The sequence below is a fragment of the Narcine bancroftii genome, chromosome 8, assembly GCF_036971445.1.
Source record: "Narcine bancroftii isolate sNarBan1 chromosome 8, sNarBan1.hap1, whole genome shotgun sequence".
In the NCBI taxonomy this organism is placed as follows: Eukaryota; Metazoa; Chordata; class Chondrichthyes; order Torpediniformes; family Narcinidae; genus Narcine; species Narcine bancroftii.
In genome coordinates this window covers 51,885,476-51,904,280 of record NC_091476.1, presented here as the reverse complement: position 1 = coordinate 51,904,280, position 18,805 = coordinate 51,885,476, and the positions used below count along the sequence as shown (strand labels likewise).

General features: G+C 48.5%; 2 protein-coding genes across 6 annotated transcripts in view; one reads left to right on the top strand and one right to left on the bottom strand.

Annotated features, from left to right (window-relative positions):
- stk26 (serine/threonine protein kinase 26) overlaps positions 1 to 11,008 on the top strand; it is a 104,857-nt gene extending 93,849 nt beyond the window's left edge. For all 5 annotated transcript variants that reach the window (XM_069893711.1, XM_069893715.1, XM_069893712.1 and 2 more), the window contains 4 exons: positions 2,283 to 2,385; positions 4,105 to 4,167; positions 5,156 to 5,292; positions 9,311 to 11,008. In XM_069893711.1, coding sequence (XP_069749812.1) covers positions 2,283 to 2,385; positions 4,105 to 4,167; positions 5,156 to 5,292; positions 9,311 to 9,335 — 328 coding nt within the window. In that variant the 3' untranslated portion in view covers positions 9,336 to 11,008. The remainder of the gene's footprint in view (positions 1 to 2,282; positions 2,386 to 4,104; positions 4,168 to 5,155; positions 5,293 to 9,310) is intronic.
- Positions 11,009 to 15,391: 4,383 nt separating this feature from the next.
- LOC138741749 (FERM domain-containing protein 7-like) overlaps positions 15,392 to 18,805 on the bottom strand; it is a 51,726-nt gene continuing 48,312 nt past the window's right edge. Inside the window, exons 10-12 of the mRNA XM_069896038.1 lie at positions 18,508 to 18,576; positions 17,237 to 17,291; positions 15,392 to 16,501 (exon numbers count right to left, since the gene is read on the bottom strand). Of these exons, the coding sequence (XP_069752139.1) occupies positions 15,554 to 16,501; positions 17,237 to 17,291; positions 18,508 to 18,576 (1,072 nt within the window). The 3' untranslated portion in view covers positions 15,392 to 15,553. The remainder of the gene's footprint in view (positions 16,502 to 17,236; positions 17,292 to 18,507; positions 18,577 to 18,805) is intronic.

Sequence of the window (18,805 nt, the reverse complement as noted above, 5' to 3'; positions counted from 1 at the left end):
AAGCATTTCATCACAGTAGATGTTAGTGCTACTGGTTGATAGTCTTTGAGGCAGCTCACATTACTCTTCTTGACCACTGGGATGAGTGATGCCCCTTTGAAGCTGGTGGGAACCTCTGACTGCAGCAATGAGAGGTTAAAAATGCCCGTGAACTCTCTCACTCGTTGGTTGGCACAGATTTTCAGTACCCTCCCAGGTACACCATTAGGGCCTAATGCCTTGCGAGATTTTACCCTCTTGAATATGTTCTGATGTTGTCCTCAGAGACAGATATCAAGGGGTCCTCAGCCTTTTCAGGGATTCTAGTAGGCACTGTTGGGTTCTTCTTCTCAAAACGAGCATTGAAGATGTTCAGCTCATCGGGTAATGATGCATCGCAGCCATCTATGTTGTTCGCTGTCACTTTCTAGGCTGTAATAGCCTGCACTCCCTGCCATAACTAGGGTGTATCTGTCTCTGTCTCCAGCTTCCTCTAGAATTACTACTTTGTTTCGGAGATGGCCTTTCGCAGGTTGCACCTGAAAGTCTTGTAAAGATCTCGATCCCAGGCCTTAAACGCATTTGTTCTCGCCCTCAGCAGGCTGCGGATTCTCTGATTCATCCAGGGCTTCTTGATGGGGAACACCCAGTATGTGCGTGTGGGCACACACTCATCCTCACAGGTCTTGATGAAGTTGGTGACACCTGTCACATATTCATTCAAGTCTATGGATAAATTATTGAACATGTTCCAGTCTACTGATTCAAAGCAGTCCTGCAGTCGTTCCTCCACACCTTCGCCACCTTCACCACTGGTGCTGTGGTCTTCAGTCTTTGCTTGTACGCTGAGAGTAGAAGTACAGCCAGGTGATCAGACTTGCCGGTGTGGCCATGGTATGGCTCAGTATGGGTTCTTCATGGTGGAGTAGCAGTAGTCGAGTATGTTGGCTCCCCTGGTCTCGATTGTGACGTGTTGGAGATAGGTTGTTAGAGACTTTTTCACATTGGCCTGATTGAAGATTCCCACAATGATCGGGAAGGCATCAGAATGTGACGCCTCATGGCTGTTCATTACAGTGCTCAGACCCTCCATTGCCAGCCTGATGTTAGCCTGGGGTAGAATGTACACTGCGATCAGGATGATGGCGGTGAACTCCCTCGGTAAATAGTTTGGGTGACACTTGAGGTCAGACAAGCCGTGTCTGGAATGTCATGTAAAGCACATCATGCAGCACTCCATGATGACTCTGTTGAAGTCTGGCTTGGAGTTCATCAAGTTTGTTCTCCAAGGATTGTACTTTGGCCAGGAGGATGGTTGTGAGCAGAAACCTCAGGGCCCTGGCATCTCAGTATGACCTGTAGCCCCCACCTCCTCTGCATCCACGTGGTCGGGTCTTCCTTTACCTGGCTGTGGGTCCGCTGCTGGTCATTCCCGCGGTGTTTAAATGGTCCATCCGATGTCCCTTCAAACCACCCGCGATGTTTAAATGTACTGAGCATCTGCTGTTTGTGACTCCCGCAAAGTTTAAAATGACTCGATCACTGTTTAAAAATTCCGTGGTGCTGAACTGGCTTGAGCGCCAGCTGTTCTAAGGTCCCGCGGCCCGATGGACCTTCATCAGTGACTCGTTTAAGGACTATTCCCTTACACATTATTCATTGCTGAATATTTATTTTCTGTATTGCAGTCAGTTTATTTACACTTCTTCCTTCATTTACCATTCTCTTTTTTGTTTACACATCTTTTCTTGAGTACAGTTTTTTTTCACTACTGATAAATAGTAATTCTGCCTCGCATGCGGGAAAAAGAATCTTAGGGTTGTCTGTGATGTCATGCATGGTCTCTGACAATAAATCTGAACTTTGTACCCAATGACTTGGCCTCCACGGCTGTCCTTGGAAACAAATACCACCAATTCACCCTCTGGCTGAATCTTCTTCTCACCTCTGTTGTAATGGGACATCCTGTTATTCAGAGGCGGTGCCCTCTGGTCCCACTAATGGAAACGTCTCCATGTCCACTCTTTCACTATTCAGTATGTTTCAACGAGAATCTCCCCTCAACATTCTAAACTCCAGCCAATGCAGCCCCAGGGCCATCAGACCATCTCGTCCCCGAGATCATTCTCGTAAACCTCCGCCTGACTTTCCCCAGCAGCAGTGCATCCATCCTTGTATATGGGGCCATAAACTGTGAGCGATACTGCACATATTAACACCAAGAATGCAGGAAGCCAGCAGGCCAGAAAGTGACCTTGTTTTCTTTTCTCTCCCCCATCCCCCCAACAATCCCCCACTCCTAGCGGGAGTAGTGACAAGGAGAACAAAAATGCTAAGCCCATCGAATGGTCCTTCACCACAGTGAGAAAGAAACCTGACGCAAAGAAGAAGCTACAGAATGGAACGGTAAGCAGCAGCGATGTCCCTCCAGGAGTGAGGCCCCTTCCACCGCTCCCCCTTCCTCACAAGGTCACCAAACTGGGGCCGGACAGGGGTTGGGTTGGGTGGGGGGGGGTGAATGAGCGCCTGCCAACTCGAGAATCGTTCCACAGTGTTCTGAGAGCCCTGGTCTCCAGAAGGCGGAGCTGAGCTTGTTCCATGTAATTCCCAAAGGCCAGGAGGAAGAGTGCAAATCTGCAGGAGATTGGCAGACTCCTTGACTACCGATAAGTATTTCAAATGGTAGCTTTTCTGTCCAGTTCGTGGTTCACCGGTATGTCCGTGACAGCGATATGGGTTGGGGGAGAGAAGGGGTACAGGAGATTCCTGTTATCATCTGACTGTACATTTACAACCAGATGAGACAGGCTTTCTCTGGACCACGTACACACACTATACACAAACCATAGTGCTCACATATTATACATAAAGATGTAATTCAAAATAAATATAAATATTTTCGGAGATTTACTCAGGGACAGCACACTGTTCATCTGTCTCACAGCCTGCATGAAGATGCTATATCTCAGCCTCCTGCACCACCTCCTTGATGATAGTGGGTCAATGATCCTGTGTGCTGGATCCTGTGTACTCTGTAATACTTTATTTAAGAACAGTTCTGATAAATGTCATCATTAGAGGAAAGGGTAGTGATCTTCTCAGCTGTTTTGATATCCCTCTGAGTTGACTTCCAGTCTGATGCTTTGCAGCTACACAATGATGCAGCCAGACAGGACCCTCTCAGTTGTGCTCCTTTTAAATGTCATCAAGATGGGGGGGCAGTATCCTTGCCCCTCCTCAGCCTCCATAGGAAGTATAGTCTCTGCCGTACCTTCCTGACTAATAAGGAGGTACTGTTGGCCCAGAGTGGGTCGTACTTCGAACAAAGGACCTTAAAGGGCCCCTGTGAGATGGGGCAATGGGTTAAAGAAACATCAACCTTATTATTTGCAGATCATGACCCAAGAGGCCATTCACCCATCTTGTCCCTGCTGGTTCCCATCAAACTCACCTTCCCACCCCCCTCATTTTCTCATTGTGCCCTGCAGTTTATTCAGCCTCCCGGTGGTGATTTGACTTTGGGATGTAGGAGGGAATTGGAGCACCCGGGGTTGGGGGGGGAGGGGTGGCGCGGGAAGGGAGATCCCATACGGTCACAGGGAGAATGTGCAAACTCCATGCAGTCAGCGCTGGATGTCAGGATTGGACCCGGATCTGTGACGCTGTGAGGCTGCAGCACTAACTGCTGCCCTTTAGTCTCAGAGCGGGAGAGTGGGGACTGGGTCTTCAACTCAAAGTTCCTGGAGCAAGATTGAATGTCCTCACTCGCTGCCCCTGGCCACTGTCTGAAAGAAGTTTGTATGTTCTCTCCATATTTGCATGGGTTTCCTCCCACCATTCAAAATATACTGGGGCTTGTAGGTCATTTGGGTGTAATTTGGGTGGCATGGGCTCGTGGGCTGAAAAGGCCTGTTACTGCGCTGTACGTTTAAATTTTAAGGAATATAGCTAAAAATGTTTAGTGGGAACCCACACTTGGAGTGCAGGTGGAATTGGGGAATGGAATTGAGGTTGCACAGCTTGGAGATAGCCCTTTGGCCACCATATCTCAGCTCATTATGTAAGGGGACATTGGCGCAGCATTGTTCTGAACAGTGATTAATGCCATGTCCTTTCATTGTCCAGGACCAGGATGTCACCAAGTTTTCGGCCTCCATATCCACAGTTTTGGCACCCCTCTTTGCTGAGGTAAGTAGTCAGGAGGTCCACCTTGGTTAAACTTGGTTAATGTGGCATGCTGGGGTTTGGTGTCTGTCAGGCAGATTTCAACACAATTGTATGTTATAATTAATGTCCCATTAATAGTTTTCTCCCTGTTTTTGGAGAATTTTTAAAACCAAAGAAGGACTGCAGAGTGTTTCATGTTTCCCTGGATAGCATTCAGTTGTATCTCAGTACATGTGATGATAAACTTTAGTTTCTTTTGAAATGTTACAAGGGGTAGTCACACAATTCCCAGCAAAAAAATTAAAGGGAGCATAAAAAGTAAAAATGGGGTTTTAAGATTCCCAGTACATGAGGGTGAGTGAGGGGATTGGGCTCCGAGACGGAGAGTGAGTGAGGGGACTGGGCCCAGAAACAGAGGGTGAGTGAGGGGACTTGGCCCAGAGACGGAGGGTGAATGAGGAGACTGGACCCAGAGACAGAGGGTGAGTGAGGGGACTGGGCCTAGGACAGAGAGTGAGTGAGGGGACTGGGCCCAGAGACAGAGGGTGAGGGAATTGAGCCCAGAGATAGAAGGTGAGGGTGAGTGAAGGGACTGGGGCCCCAGTGAGTGTGAGTGAGGCGACTGGGGCCAGTTTGTGAGGGTGAGTGAGGGGACTGAACCAGGTGTTTGAGGGAGACTGTGCCAGGTCTTTAAGGGAGCGGAGCCTGGTGAGAGGGGCCTGGTCTGTGAACAGGAGCTTGGGAACCAGGACCCTAGCATGTGAGCCGGAGTTCAGGAGCAGAGTGTGGAAGGGAGGGCAGGACTCAGGATTCCGGTGAATGAGCACTACCCTGTTTGCTGGGGTGGGCGGTTCGAACCAGAATCCGGAAATGTTAGAAGGTGGACAGGAAGCCCCAGCCTGTAACCCTAGGCCTGAGCCCAACGTTCAGCATTGTACTGGGCATCGTCTTCATGAGGGAGCGTGAACACTGGAACTGAACTCAAGCCTATGCTTCTCCCCCAAACCAGCTGAAGGAACAGAACAGAGACAACACAGAGAAGGCTGAGGCAATCACTGCATTGGAACAATGCATGAACAGGGTGGAAAGCAGCTGTCCTGGTATCACAGAGAAATTGATCAAGAAAATAATAGAAAGGTTTCAAAGGTCAGTATACAATACTCAAAAGGGCTGGAGAAACTCAGCGGGTCGCTCAGCGCAAATGGGAAGTAAAAATTAACCGATATTTCGGACCCGAGTCCTTTTATTAAGTATGAGCATAGAGCAGCCTGGCACCTGTATATAATGGTTGGGGGGAGGGGGGAGGAGAAGGGGCAGGCAAATGGTAACAGACCAAACAGGGAGGAGGTCATGGATGGAAGGATAGAAATGATAGGGGAGGGCATAAGTTGCCTGGAGAGGGAAGAGATGGGGAGCTGGAGGATGGATGGAAGGATAGAAACGATAGGGGGAGGGGGTAAGCTGCCTGGAGAGGGAAGAGGTGGGGAGCTGGAGGATGGATGGAAGGGTAGAAACAATAGGGGGAGGGGGTAAGCTGCCTGGAGAGGGAAGAGGTGGGGAGCTGGAGGATGGGTGGAAGGGTAGAAACAATAGGGAGAGGGGGTAAGTTGCCTGGAGAGGGAAGAGGTGGGGAGCTGGAGGATGGATGGAAGGGTAGAAATGATAGGGGGAGGGGGTAAACTGGAGAAGCGATATTAATGCCGTCTGGTTGGGGAGTGCCCAGATAGAATACGAGGCATTGTTCCCCAAACAGGGCAGCACGATTAGAGTAACATTATTGCAGCGGATGCTACCCAGGCCTTTGAGGAGCTTGTACCTTCAGCCTGTGTCTCCTTGGGTTTTCTCCGGGAGCTCTGGATTCCTCCCACGTTCCCAAGTACGTACGGGGTTTATATGCTCATTCTTGGGTGGGACCGGGCCATCAGGGACTCTTACCATGCTGCATTTTTAAATTCAGTTTAAATTTGCAGTCTGGCAGTGCAGTGGAGTACAGTGACAGACATGTCGGTGGGGGGGGATGGTGTGTGCAATTAAAGTGGTTGGTCTCTGCAGTCAGGAGAGCGAAGGTGCTCAACAAAACAATCTTCCCGCCTGCATCCAGCCTCTGGAATGCATTTGAGGGCCTGCTAACCTGCCTGCTGTAAATGTAAGGTTTTATAATCTCATAATTTGACCATCCAAATTTTCCAAACCAGTCCATGTTGGTTATTTACATTTAAATTTAGACAGTAACCGGCCCTTTCAACCCACGAGCCTTTGCCGCCCAATTGCACCCAATTAACCAGCAACCCCTGGTATGTTTTGAATGGCAGGAGGAAACCAGAGCCCCTGAGGAAGACCCAGGCAGACACGGGGAGGACGTACAAACTCCTTATAGACAGCGTCTACACTCTGGACACGGGGCAGAGTGGGGACTTCCAGTCCCGCTCCAGGAATTTCAAGTTCAAGACCCAGGGATGGGGAGAACATTACCATCTCCTTAAAGATAACATGGGATTCGAACCGTGTCCCAGTCTCTGGCGCTGTAACAGCGTTGCACTAACCACTAAGCTAACCGACCAACCCCATAATCTTCACTGAGTATTTCTCAGTGAAACGTTATAACATTAATTCCCCAGCTTCACAAATGTAAATCTCTCTCTGAGGATCGTGATCCTCCGACGCCCCTCTCCCTCTTTCCTGTACAAGGGCTTGATTTTCATGTATCCCTTTGTTGTCCTGCTTCATATCTCCCATGATTGGACTTTGACCTTGGGTGTTTGAAGGCCTCACATTTACACAACCTGTTGTGGTTCAGATACAATTGAAGGCAGGCCGTCTCACCACATTTTTCTACCCCCCATCCTTCGTGTATACTGTCTGCTTGAGGTTAAGAAAACATTAGGGGAGAGAAGCTGAGGAGATGGGCTTCATTTGCACTGTCTAATCATAGCTGTGTAGATGGGGAATGCCCCAATATATAAATACCATCTGAGAGCAAAAGATGAGCCGCTTGTTTCCTGCTGCTTCGGTTATTTGTAGATGAGCACTGGCTTTAATTAGCACATGACTTATCATTAGGAAGATTCTTCCGCTGCTCCAGTAAAGCCGGAGGTTGCTGTAGCTCATATCCTGTGGCCTTAAAAGTTATGAGCTTTGCTGCAACGTAGTACTGGGATAATCCAAAGTAACTGTGAGGCCACTCTTCCTCATCCTCAGGCTGGTGTGCAGCATCAGTGGAAATCCCTTCGGAACCCCTGATGGTGCCGTGTGATTGTGGCACTTGGGCCTGTGTGATAGAGCCGCACCAACCTCCCCGTCTGATCGGGATCTGCCTTCCAATCCCAGGGCACCATTGGTCCCATTACTTCAGGAAGGATTTAGTGAAACAAAGGCGAGCTGCCGGAGGACCTCAGCGGGGCCAGGCAGCACCTGCAAAGGGAAGTAGGCAGTCGATGCTTGCTGGATCAGAAGGGCAAGATTAGACCTCTGTTCACAATAGGTGGTGACCATCCTTTGACCCCACTGAGGAATGGGATTTGAGTATTGAAAGGGCATCACACGGGAACAGGCCCCCATCAATACCATTTATCCTCCTCGTCTTCCCATTTGCAGCCCCTTCCAGCTACCATTCCTGCACATGAGGGACAATTTGCTGCAGCCAATTAACTTTACCAACAGGATCAAGGGGGAAACTCAACAGTCACAGAGAGAACCCAAGATCAGGATAGAACCCTGAAGTAGTGGCTGTGCTACTTGTATCAGCAGGAATACAGTGCAGTGAGTGAGAGACTTGGCCCTTCACCAATGATGGGCAGCCTCATCTCTCCTCATCTGTCGACCTGTCTGCTCCGAACACCATTTCGTCCTCAGTCCAAAAATGGTGACACTTAACCCTCCCCCCCCCCCCCCACCCCAATGACAGGAGTGGCTTGCCTATTAATGTGACAACTCCTCTGCGACACCTAATGTGGGGTTCTTATAACCACAAGACCAATGTTACTGCACTGCAGTTTGGGTCCTGCCTGTGTGTGAATCAGTGCATGGAGCTGCAGAACCACCAGTAACCAGCAGGGGGAAGCCCTGAGTGGGTTATCTTCATGCATGGAACCCCTCCAATCACACTGTAATATGTCTGTGGGTTAATTTTATTCTTGGGTTATATGTTGGTGCCTAACCAAGTAAAACCAGCCACGAAGCTGTCCCTGAGGTGCTGACTCTCCAGGATGGGGTCCAGTGTTTGGCTTAAAAATACTTTGAAATGACGTAGGAACTCAGTCAGTCTTTCAGATCTTTGTTTCCTATGGGCGCTGAAAGACTGGGTGAGTTCCTTCACATTTTACTTTTACTCAGTCACAACATCTGCAGACTTGCGTGTTTCACCCAGTGTCTGGCTTGACAATTTCAAAGTGTCGGTCTGTGGACGTGTAGCCTGCGCAGAGAAGGAGTTGCTTTGCTGGAGAGTATGATTGAACTTATTGGGGTGCAGATGAAGAGATATGTGGCTGCAGATTTGTAGAGGAGTTGTCACACTGGCTGGTATGGAGGCGCCAACTCTCAGGACAAGAATAAACTCCAGAGGGTTGTTAGCGTGGCCTGTGACATCACAGGCACCAGACTTTACTCTGTCAAGGACATCGACATGAGGTGGTGTCTTAAAGAAAGCAGCCTCTATCCTCAAAGACCCCCACCACCCAGGCCATGCCCTCTTCACTCTGCTACCATCGGGGCAAAGGTACAGGAGCCTAAAGACGAGCCCTTACTGGCACAAGGACAGTTTCTTCCCCGCTGCCATCAGATTCCTGAATGATCAACGACCAAAGATGCTGCCTTACTTTTTGTGCACTGCTATTTTAATTTTTTTTTAAAGTAATATCATAAGATGATTCATAATATGAATGTTTGCACTTTGATACTGCTGCAAAAACACCAAATTTCATGACTTGTTCATGACAATAAATCCTGATTCTGAGTTCTTTAGAGTTGGAGGAAGGTCTGGACCTGGCAGAAATTGAAAGGGCCAGTGGAAGGTAATGTACACTAAGTGAGGGGGAAATGGGTATTATTGCTGTTCTTAACACTGACAGTAGAGTATGTTCAGGTTAGCACTGACTGCAAGGGGATTTTATTCTTTGTGAAGTGACAGGTGCCATTGTTTTAATTTGTATTTCTTTCTCCCCTCCAGGTATTCCGACAATGAAGCGTGTTAAGGACCCAGCCTTCTGACCTCAAACACCTTCATGGGTCTCTCAACGCACCACGCTGTCCAAACTTTTCTCCGCGCAACCTTTTTCCGCACCAGCCTCCTTCCCTGACCTGCCCATCCCCGCTTTTCCTTCTCTCACGAATCCGGCCTCAAGACTTAAGCCTCAACAGGAAAGAGCGAGGCCAAGGCCAACATAGAGTCAGAGAAACGCCTTGCTTCCGTGAATGTTATCAACCAGCATCTGGCTGACTGCAGGAAAATTAATCAGGTTGTTCCCAGAGGGGGGAGGGGAAATGTTCGCCTCTAATTCACCTCTTTGATGAAGAATTATAAATCTGTATCGGTGGCAGTGAGCACATCCCCAGTCTCGATGGTGTTACCTGTTTGGAAAGTATAATGTAGTCACGTTTGCTGTGATCTCCAGTCTCCGCTGCACTGCTAGAAGCAGTCGGTGGGAAATAGTAGATGGGCGGGGGGGGCGGTGGTTGACCTTGCGGGTCCCGTGAGGGTGAGCTACGACTGGCTGGTATTTCTTCTCCAGGGGTTTCTTTGCACCTGGATGCTGATGGCTAACTGAAGGGGTGTGAGTTTATAGGAGAGGAAGCCCCAACTCCACCACCGTTACCTGGTGAGGCCCAGCTAGCGGCTGCCTTGGGAAGAGGTCCTCCTTCCGCAGCTCTCAACACAACGGCTGGTTGGAGATGAGCCGACAGTCTGAGCTTTCGCGCTCCTGCACCTCCACAACCCGTTGGCCTGCTTCGCCTTCTCCTACCTGATTGGCTGTTTCATTTTGAAGCCCTTAAGGGCAGGGAACCACAGACCCAACCTATTCCTTCTCTCCCCCACCTCCCCTCTCATGAATAACCACAGCCAGCAATAGGCATGGTCTCTGGGCCGTTCAGAGAGTGAACCTATTTAATGGAACGCGTTCATTTCCAAGAATGGCAGCTGAGAATAAGAAGATTCTCCCTCAGCGGGGTACCAGGAAAGGATGAGCTTCCTCATCCGGCCCAGGACAACTGAGTGCATATACTTCATCACACAACTACGCAGTGCAGTTGCACCACTCCAGACTTGCTTTGTTTCTATGTAGAATGGAATGACAGCTCATTCAATCTTCCATTCTTTGCACACACTGTAAATTCGACCTTTGTGTCAAATGTTCTTTTAATATACATTGACATAGAGAGATCGCCAAAATATATTTTGCCAAAAGTGATTGGGTTGCTCATGGTCAATAGATACACAGTCAGTTCAATGAGGGGGAAGGTTTACCTTACCAGTGGAGATCTTGGATTTATCATTTTGTCCAGTGTTGGTGGAGCTCAGCCTCATCAATAAGATGTCCCTCACATGTGTTTACCACCTAACCTTCCATCCTGATCATATTGAAATCTGGACCTTCATTTCAAGATCGAAAATTGTTTTCATTTCTTGGGTGTTTTTTTTTGCAAAAGTGACAATTAGTGTCTCTGATCTAAAGCAATATTTTTGTAAGTATATAAAAGAAGATAGTGATGTAAATATAAGTTAGAATCTAGCAGGGAGAGCAAGCTGTGTTAGCTAGTTCTGCTGCCGGCGATAGGAATATAAATCAGTTTTGTAGATAATGTATTGTTATTCATTGTTATGGGGTCTGAATGGTTTTATGAATAAATATTTGAATCATCTTCATCAGTGGCTAAGTGGGTTTGGCGTGTATCATTAAATTGTGTGGCGGGGGTCAGTACAGGTCTCAATTTTGAGTGAGATTAACTCCTTTCTATACACCTTGGTTTCATAATCTTCAATACCCTTGCCTGCTAAACCTCCCCCTATCTCATTTTGGGGGTTTCCAGTCAACTTTGAAGTCAGAATGTTTTTTGAGGGTTGGGGGGCATGGTCAGAGACCTGCATTCCCTTCATTCCATGAGGGGATGTTCTCTTATTCTGGACATATGTTCTAAATTTACCTGAAGTACTTCAGTTAGATGGCACCTGATCTTCTGCGCTTGACTGTGGAGCCCTGTGTGTGCTCCCTGTTGACATGAAGCCCACCAGATTCCTCCTTGGATTGGATTTTCCTGCCTCAGCTGCTTGATAAAGATATGTCCCTTATTGGCTCTGCTCTGGGCTCTCTGCCTTTCTCGCCCACATCTCAAAGGCCGAGTGTGACAGCAAGTGCTTCACTTTGCTTGCCATGACAGATGATCTGTTTGGAACCGCTTTCTTCCACGTAACTCAGCTGGGGGCGCATTCCTAGCTGAATCTGGATTGTCTCCAGACCCTGATGCCCATGAACTCCGCTGACACTTGCAGTTGGAGAGCTTTGTTGTTAGAGACACCACCTTTAAAATAAATAGGGCGGCATGGATGCGGTTAGCGCAATGCCTTTACAACACGGGGGTTCAAATCCCGAGCTGTCTGTCAGGAGTGGCATGGGCTCGAAATGGCCTGTATGTTTAAATATATAAAAACCAGACCCTCAGATGGAGCCACGGTTTATCTTTTCAAGAGTGTTGGAATGTTATGTTTCTCTATCCTGCACAATATTTATTACCCAGAAAACACCAGAGAAAGAAGGGTGGGGTGGGGCTATCTGAAAGCCATCTGTGCATGAGGTAGCAATGGGCACTACGGACCAGACAGCCTGACGTCAAGAGAGTTGCTGTCAGCTGGCTGAGTGGATAGTGCTGGTGCCTCTCCGCTCCAGAGACCCAGTTCCGATCCTGACTTCAGCTGGGGCGGGCACATTCTCCCCGTGACCACGTGGTCTCCAGGTGCTCCACGTTGTTCCCATGCCCCCCACAGGATGTAGTGATGAGGAAGTAAGTAGGGAGAGGATGAGATGGGCCAGAGCTGCCGTGGGGACCCGGCGGGCTGAATACCCTCCTGTAAAAGTCGATGAAGGGTGTGCTTCAGCTCACTGCTGAGACAAAAGGAAACCTCAAATGAATTGATGCCAATCTCATTCCCCTCCAGCCCTCTCTTAAAAGTGCAGCTCGCAGCAAGCCTGCTTTTATCACCATAAATAAATCAGCCAGGGTTACTCCAGTGTGCGGCACAGACAGGTTTATTCAGCCATTAGAAAGTGGAGCATATTGCCCCAGAAACTCACACCTCTCCACAGCCTGCTGTCCACTCTAAATATTCCAACCCGTTACTCCACATCAAACCATTTGTAAACTGGATATTGCAAGACATGCCATGGGCTGCAGCATTTTATTTGTCACAAGCACTGAAATACAGCAAGAAGCTCTGCTTTGTGTGTTGTCCAGGCAAGTCAGCTTGCACAGCTGACAGAGGAATATTAACAAATAAATAGATAAATAAGGGACAACAGTGCATGGAGTCGTGGAACAGGAGGCCCTTTCAAATTGCCATGTAAAATGGGGTTAACCGGGAAATTTGGCCAGTTAGCATCCCAGTCACGCAGCAGTTTGAAAGGTCGTGGACCCAACCGGGTCCCTGACCTACTTCAGAGGTAGTTAGGGAACCCAGTAAAACACCTAGGTCTCGTCCACAGCTGATTTGTAAAGGAAAATGGTTGACTCACTTATTCCAGTGACGTCAGCGCTGGCGTCCATGCATCTGAACATCTTTCCCGTTTGCCATTTGGACTTCGATTCTTCTGGCAATACTTCCGATGAGTGTGTGACGGGTCATTCACCGCGTCATCACGTGGGCGGGATCCCCCTTAAATCACTGGGTTGGCGATTTAATGGGAAGATCCCCCTACCAGTAATCGCACCCAGGTCCCAGGTGCTGCAATTTGAAAGGGGTTAGTGATCAACTAGTGCAGGGTATGGAGAAAAGGTCAAAAACGAGTAGGGAATTGAGAAGTGTGCAAGGGTGACATCTTTCATCAGTGTGACCCATTTAAATTTAATTTTAAAAAATAATTTAGACATTAAGCATGGTATCAGGCCATTTCAGCCCACAAATCCATGCTGCCCAATTACCTCCAATTAACCTACACACCCGGTACGTTTCAAATGGTGCGAGGAAACTGGAGCCCCCAGGGAAATCCCACGCAGACACGGGGAGAACGTGCAAACTCCTTACAGACAGCGAGGGATTCGAACCCAGATCCCAATCGCTGGCGCTGAAACTGTCGCGCTAACCACTACGCCAACTGTTAAGGGCCAGATAGCAGCAAAGGAACTGCTCTGGAACCTGGAGGTTGTTGTTCTCAAGCACATGCATCCTCTGCCTGACGGAAGGAGAGAGAGTAAAGTGTGACTGAGGTGGGATGAGTCATTTAATATTTCAGGAGCTCCAGTGCTGAATCTTGGGTGCTTTTGGATTGATTACGTAACGCTACGTTGACACTGCTGAGATTTTGGTTTGGAACAGCCCTGCTGCTCTGTACCTGGAGTGGACCATTGGTTGCTCATCGGGTGACACGGTTGGGGTAGCAGTTATCACAAACCATCACAGCACCAGTGATTGGGACTGGGGTTGGAATCCTGCGCTGTCTGTAAGAATTTGTACGTTCTCCCCTTGTCTGAATGGGTTTACCCCGGGGGCTCTGGTTTCCTCCCACCCTTCAAAACGTACAGGGGTGCAGGTTCATTAGGTGGAAATTGGGTGGCACGGACTCATAGGCCCAAAATGGCCTGTTACCGTGCTATGTCTAAATTAAAAACTAAATTTAAAAAAATTTTTAAAAATTAAACACATTAAAAATAAATAAATAAAATGACAGCGAGAAGCTAGAGCAACTCAGCAGGAGAGGCAGCATCTGTGGAGGGTCCCAATCAACTGTCCATTTCACTCCATAGATGCTGCCCAATCGACCTAGTCCGTCCAACTTTTCGTTTGCTCTAGATTCTAGCATCTATTTCTATAAACGGCTTTTGATATCTGTGGTGTATTTATCTGTGTCCAACTTGGAGACACAAGACTTCAGTACCTGGTGGAAAGAAAACTGAAACTGTTGGAGAATCTGTCTGTCATCTTTCCTCCACCCATCACCCTTGTTCTCCTTCATGCTGCCTGCCTTCCTAATCTCAGCCTTCTGACCCAAAGCATCAACTATCCATTTCCCTCGACAGAAGCTGACCCGCTGATTGTTTTTCTTTTTGTCCTGCGATTGGGCTGTTCAGCTGATCTCTTATCCTATGACATAGTTTGTGACAGAAAAGTAAGCTTATGTAATGTAGCTTAAATTAAAACGTAAGGCACCACACCCTCCCCAAGGCTCATCAACATCAAGGTAATCGACAGTGTTGCCATCGCACTGAAGTGGGATGCATCTTGGCTGAATCTCTGCCACTCCTCAAATCAGATTGCTGATCCAAGCCATACCAAGTGAAGTCCAATACCAAAGTAAGTGCGTCTATCTCATGGTGTGGTCATTTCCAGAGCTTCCAACTGAATGAATGAAATTTATTGTCATCTCCGCAAGGCCAATGTTTGGATGCCATGGAAGTCGTACCTGCTGCAACTTCCCAGATAGATGAAACTGTGCAGCAGCCAGAGACCGGCAGCATGGTCTCTGAGTGATGCAAATGTCATGGGCTGGATGTCGAACAACGAAGGGACAGGGTACAGGAAGGAGTAGAGAGTACATTGGCATGTTGTTGGGACAACAACCTCTCGACTGAAGGAGCTGGTCTTGCACTGGAGGAAATGGAGAGGAACTCACCGCCCTGTCTGCGTCAATGGTGGAGAAATTCACGGAGCAGCCAGCCCTGCTCCAACCACGTCGACGGTGCAACCAGTATCTCAACTTCCTTGGATGGCCAAACAAATTTAGCACATCCCTGAGGTTGCTTACCATGCCCAGTGGAAAATCTGACTGGCAACTCATTACGAGAACTGCCCAGCCCATGACCGCATGGAACTTCAGACTTGTGAATACAGATCGGGCCATCACACAAACCAACCACCCACCCCTCCATTGACTCCATCTACACCTGCCACTGTCTCAGGAAAGCTGCCAACGTATTAAAGGACCTGTTCTCCCCTCCCCCTTCTTTCTACATGAAAACACAGATCTCCAGATTAAAGGAGTGTTTCTTAAATGGACCTCTCAATGGTGAAAGAACACCTTTGTACTGTTGTAACTGCACAGCTCTCCCCACCCTGGAATTTACCTTTGTAACATTATACCCTGCACCCGTTGTTGGGCTACTTCTTGTGCTTAAGTAGGGGGCTGACCTGGACAGTGTGCAACCAAAACTTTATTCACTGTATCTCAATACAGGTGGCAATTAACAATTCTATTCAATCCCAATGCTAAATAAATTCAGTGTAGATAGTCAAGTGCCTCATTCCTTCACTGCGACTCAGGTCGAATGAGGGGATTTCCTTCGGTTGGAGTCTGACTGGTGAAAAGCTGCCTCCCCTCGGCACTGAAGGTCGGTGAGCTCTACCAAAGAGACAAGGGTGAAAGTAGGGGCTAATTATTTCTGAGTCCGAGTCACTAGACTCTGTTCCGCTGCTGATGTACCTCTCCGTGGTCCTCATGGCCTGTCTCCAGCGGAGGGACAGGTGGAGTGGATGCACGGGACTTGATGTTTTGGGATTCTGCCTCCAACTCAATGGTAGGTCATGAGCCAATGGTGGTTCCTCCAGCCCACCATCTAGACCAATGGTCTTCATGTCTGATTGGCTGTGCGACCTTCTGGGAGCCTGCAGGCTGTCGTCTGATTGACTCTCCTCCTCCTTCACTGCATTAAGACTGTTGCCGTGGCTACCCCTGATCACGGACTGCTGGTAAATCCTGTGATTGGCTAAGCAGGTGCGGGCAGGCAGACTTATTGGGCGAGCCACAGCAGAAGGCCGAACTATTCTTTCCACCACCTCTGAAGGATGTTTCAGAAATCTGGTGAAGCCAGTGGGCAGATTTGGAGAACCGTCGCTGTTGGGTTGGTTGGTTATCATGAGCCTGGACAGATTTGCACATGTCAATTCTCCTGCGTCAGTATTCCTGCAGGCTTGGACAGGTTGCGGGCACCTCTGCAGTTGGATGGGATCCCCTTCCTCGAGCTCTCTGTGGCTGCCCCCAGCACAGGGAGCAGAGGTGTCTGCTTGTGAGAGGGCATTTGGCATTGGATCGGCCTCTGGCTTCGACCGCTCGAGCTCAGTGGTGAACACTATATCCACTGCTGTTTCCTTCCTCTTCCTTCGCACTGCCTTCTGCTGCAGCTCTGTAGCTTTCTGGTTGTGCAACAGTTCCCCGACCTGGAGAGAAGATCGTGGCTCAGAGACATTTCTCTCAATCAGGACACCCTGCCTTTCAATCAGGGGACAATAATAAGGATAGAGAGTTGACAGCCGTTAGGTGGAAATAAAGATGGGCGATGGTGTTGACCCTACATCATCACTGCAGTCATCAATAATGACCACAATCTGGCTGAGATGTGACATATCATCTCTGTAAAAACACTGAATACATTGGGATCTCCCTCTGGCATCATGTGCCTCCAATTACATGGCTTGATAGGGAGATTTTTTGGCATAAGCTAACCACCGTAGAACAGACGAGCCATTCTTGCTCTGTCCGCAAAAAAAAGAAAATGAAAACCTGAGGCTCTCAATGTCCAGAAGGAAGTGAGGGCTAATTCCTTGTCTGTCACTGACCAATTTCCTTGGAAAAATGTCTGGTCTCCGTGGACATGTGCTCTGACACTGGCGTGAGGCACTTTGTGGTCAGGAAAGGCTTTGGGCTTGCACAACACTGCCATAAGGCAGCATGTGGCCTGGTTTCCCCCCTCATTAAGTTCAGGCACCTTCTAGCTTGGAGAGATGGCTGAGGTGTTGCGAGCATGGAAATTAGGGCAACCTTTTCCAGTCCAGACTCAAAAATATTCCAGACAAGATCTGGGACTCCACCTACAAAATGGTGTCAATCCAATCCCAGCTTGCAGACATTGGACCCTTTAATAATGACTGAACAAGAGTATTCCTTTCACTAACCTGTCTCTGCTGTCCTGGAACGGAATCTTCCTCCGACTCTACTTTGCATGGCTTCCTGCGGAGAAACCCAGCATTTCAGTCAAGCCGCAGTCTTAAAGAGGCATCTGGACAACACCTCACTTGTACCAATGTCATCCCCTTACCTTTTTGAATTGGCGCTGTGGGACCCTTTCATTCCTGTGCTGGAAAGTGAGCTGGGGAAATACCTTCAAGATGCAGGATGGGGCTTGAACCAGACTTCTTTGACTTGGAGTGGGCTCTCAGTTACCCAAAGGTGACATGCAACTAGGAAAAGGTGGTCAGCCCAAAGAATCCCTGATGACCTTAACCACCCTTTAAAGCTGATCCTTCATTGATCCTAGCTTATTCTCCCTACCCAACCCCAACCCAGAATCTACCCCTGGGGCTGAGAAAGTAGATTTTAGAATATAATGAAACTTTTAAGTTTGAAATGGAAATTGTAAATGGCGACTGGAGGGGAAAAGCTGTGGAATACATGCCGTTCTTGTTACAAGCTTGGGAACTGTTGAGAAGCTCCTTATTTGGTAGAGTGGAGTGAGACTAACCAACGAATTATAAGAAGCAGTCCCTTCAAATGCTCTAGAAACTAGAGATATAAAAACAAATGATTTTGTGAGCCATGAGGCAGGTGGGATAGGTAAGATGGCTGTTGGCACTTCTTGTCATAATGGGGCTCACTTTGGAAGGTGAATGTGATGTGGGAGGAAACCAGTCCTCCCCGATAAATCTCATAGGAGTCACAGGGAGGACGTACAAACTCCATGCAGGCAGCACCTGAGGTCAAGATCGAGTCTGGGTCTCTGGTGCTGCGAGGCAGTGGCTCTACCAGCTGCTTCACTGTGGCTGCCCACTTGTCTCGGTGGAAAAGGGAGGAGAGCCTAAGCGGTCGACATCCAGTGTCTGTTTCCCCATGGTCAGGGAGTTGAAACCTAGAGGCCACTGTTTTAAGGAAGGGAGGGGGTCTGAAGTAGACCTTTTCACACCAAGACTAATTGGTATCTGGGAGGATGTGGTGGAGGTGGACAGTGACACTGAAGAGGCATCTGGACAGCGACTAGAATGAGCAGAGCTTAGAGGGATATGGAAGTGGGTAGGATTAGTGTGGGTCAGCATAGACGCAATGGGCCAAATGATCCCACTAACAGCTCTGTTATTCTGTGCACTCGACCTTGCTCTGATGCTATGCTGGAGAAAAATGGGGCCAGTTTATGCGAGGTTGGGCATCAGGCAGGGACTTCAATGGATATTACCTTTCAAAGGCTGCCTTCTTGAAATCTCCTTTGTTCATGTACTCCACCAACTGCTTCTGGGTCCTTCCACTGAAAAAAGGATTAAAAGACAAATTGCATTTGTGTGATGCCATCCACAAAGCAAACCTGCGCATGGCAAGTTCCCACAAACACCCACTCGGAACAGCAGAGATTCCTTTCATTGGGAATGACCAATCCAAGGAATGACATTGGCCAACAGGGCTGGGAAGGACTCCCGCATTTATCTTCAAGTGTTACTGTAATATCTCTCAGATTCTGTCGGAGAGGGCCACCGACT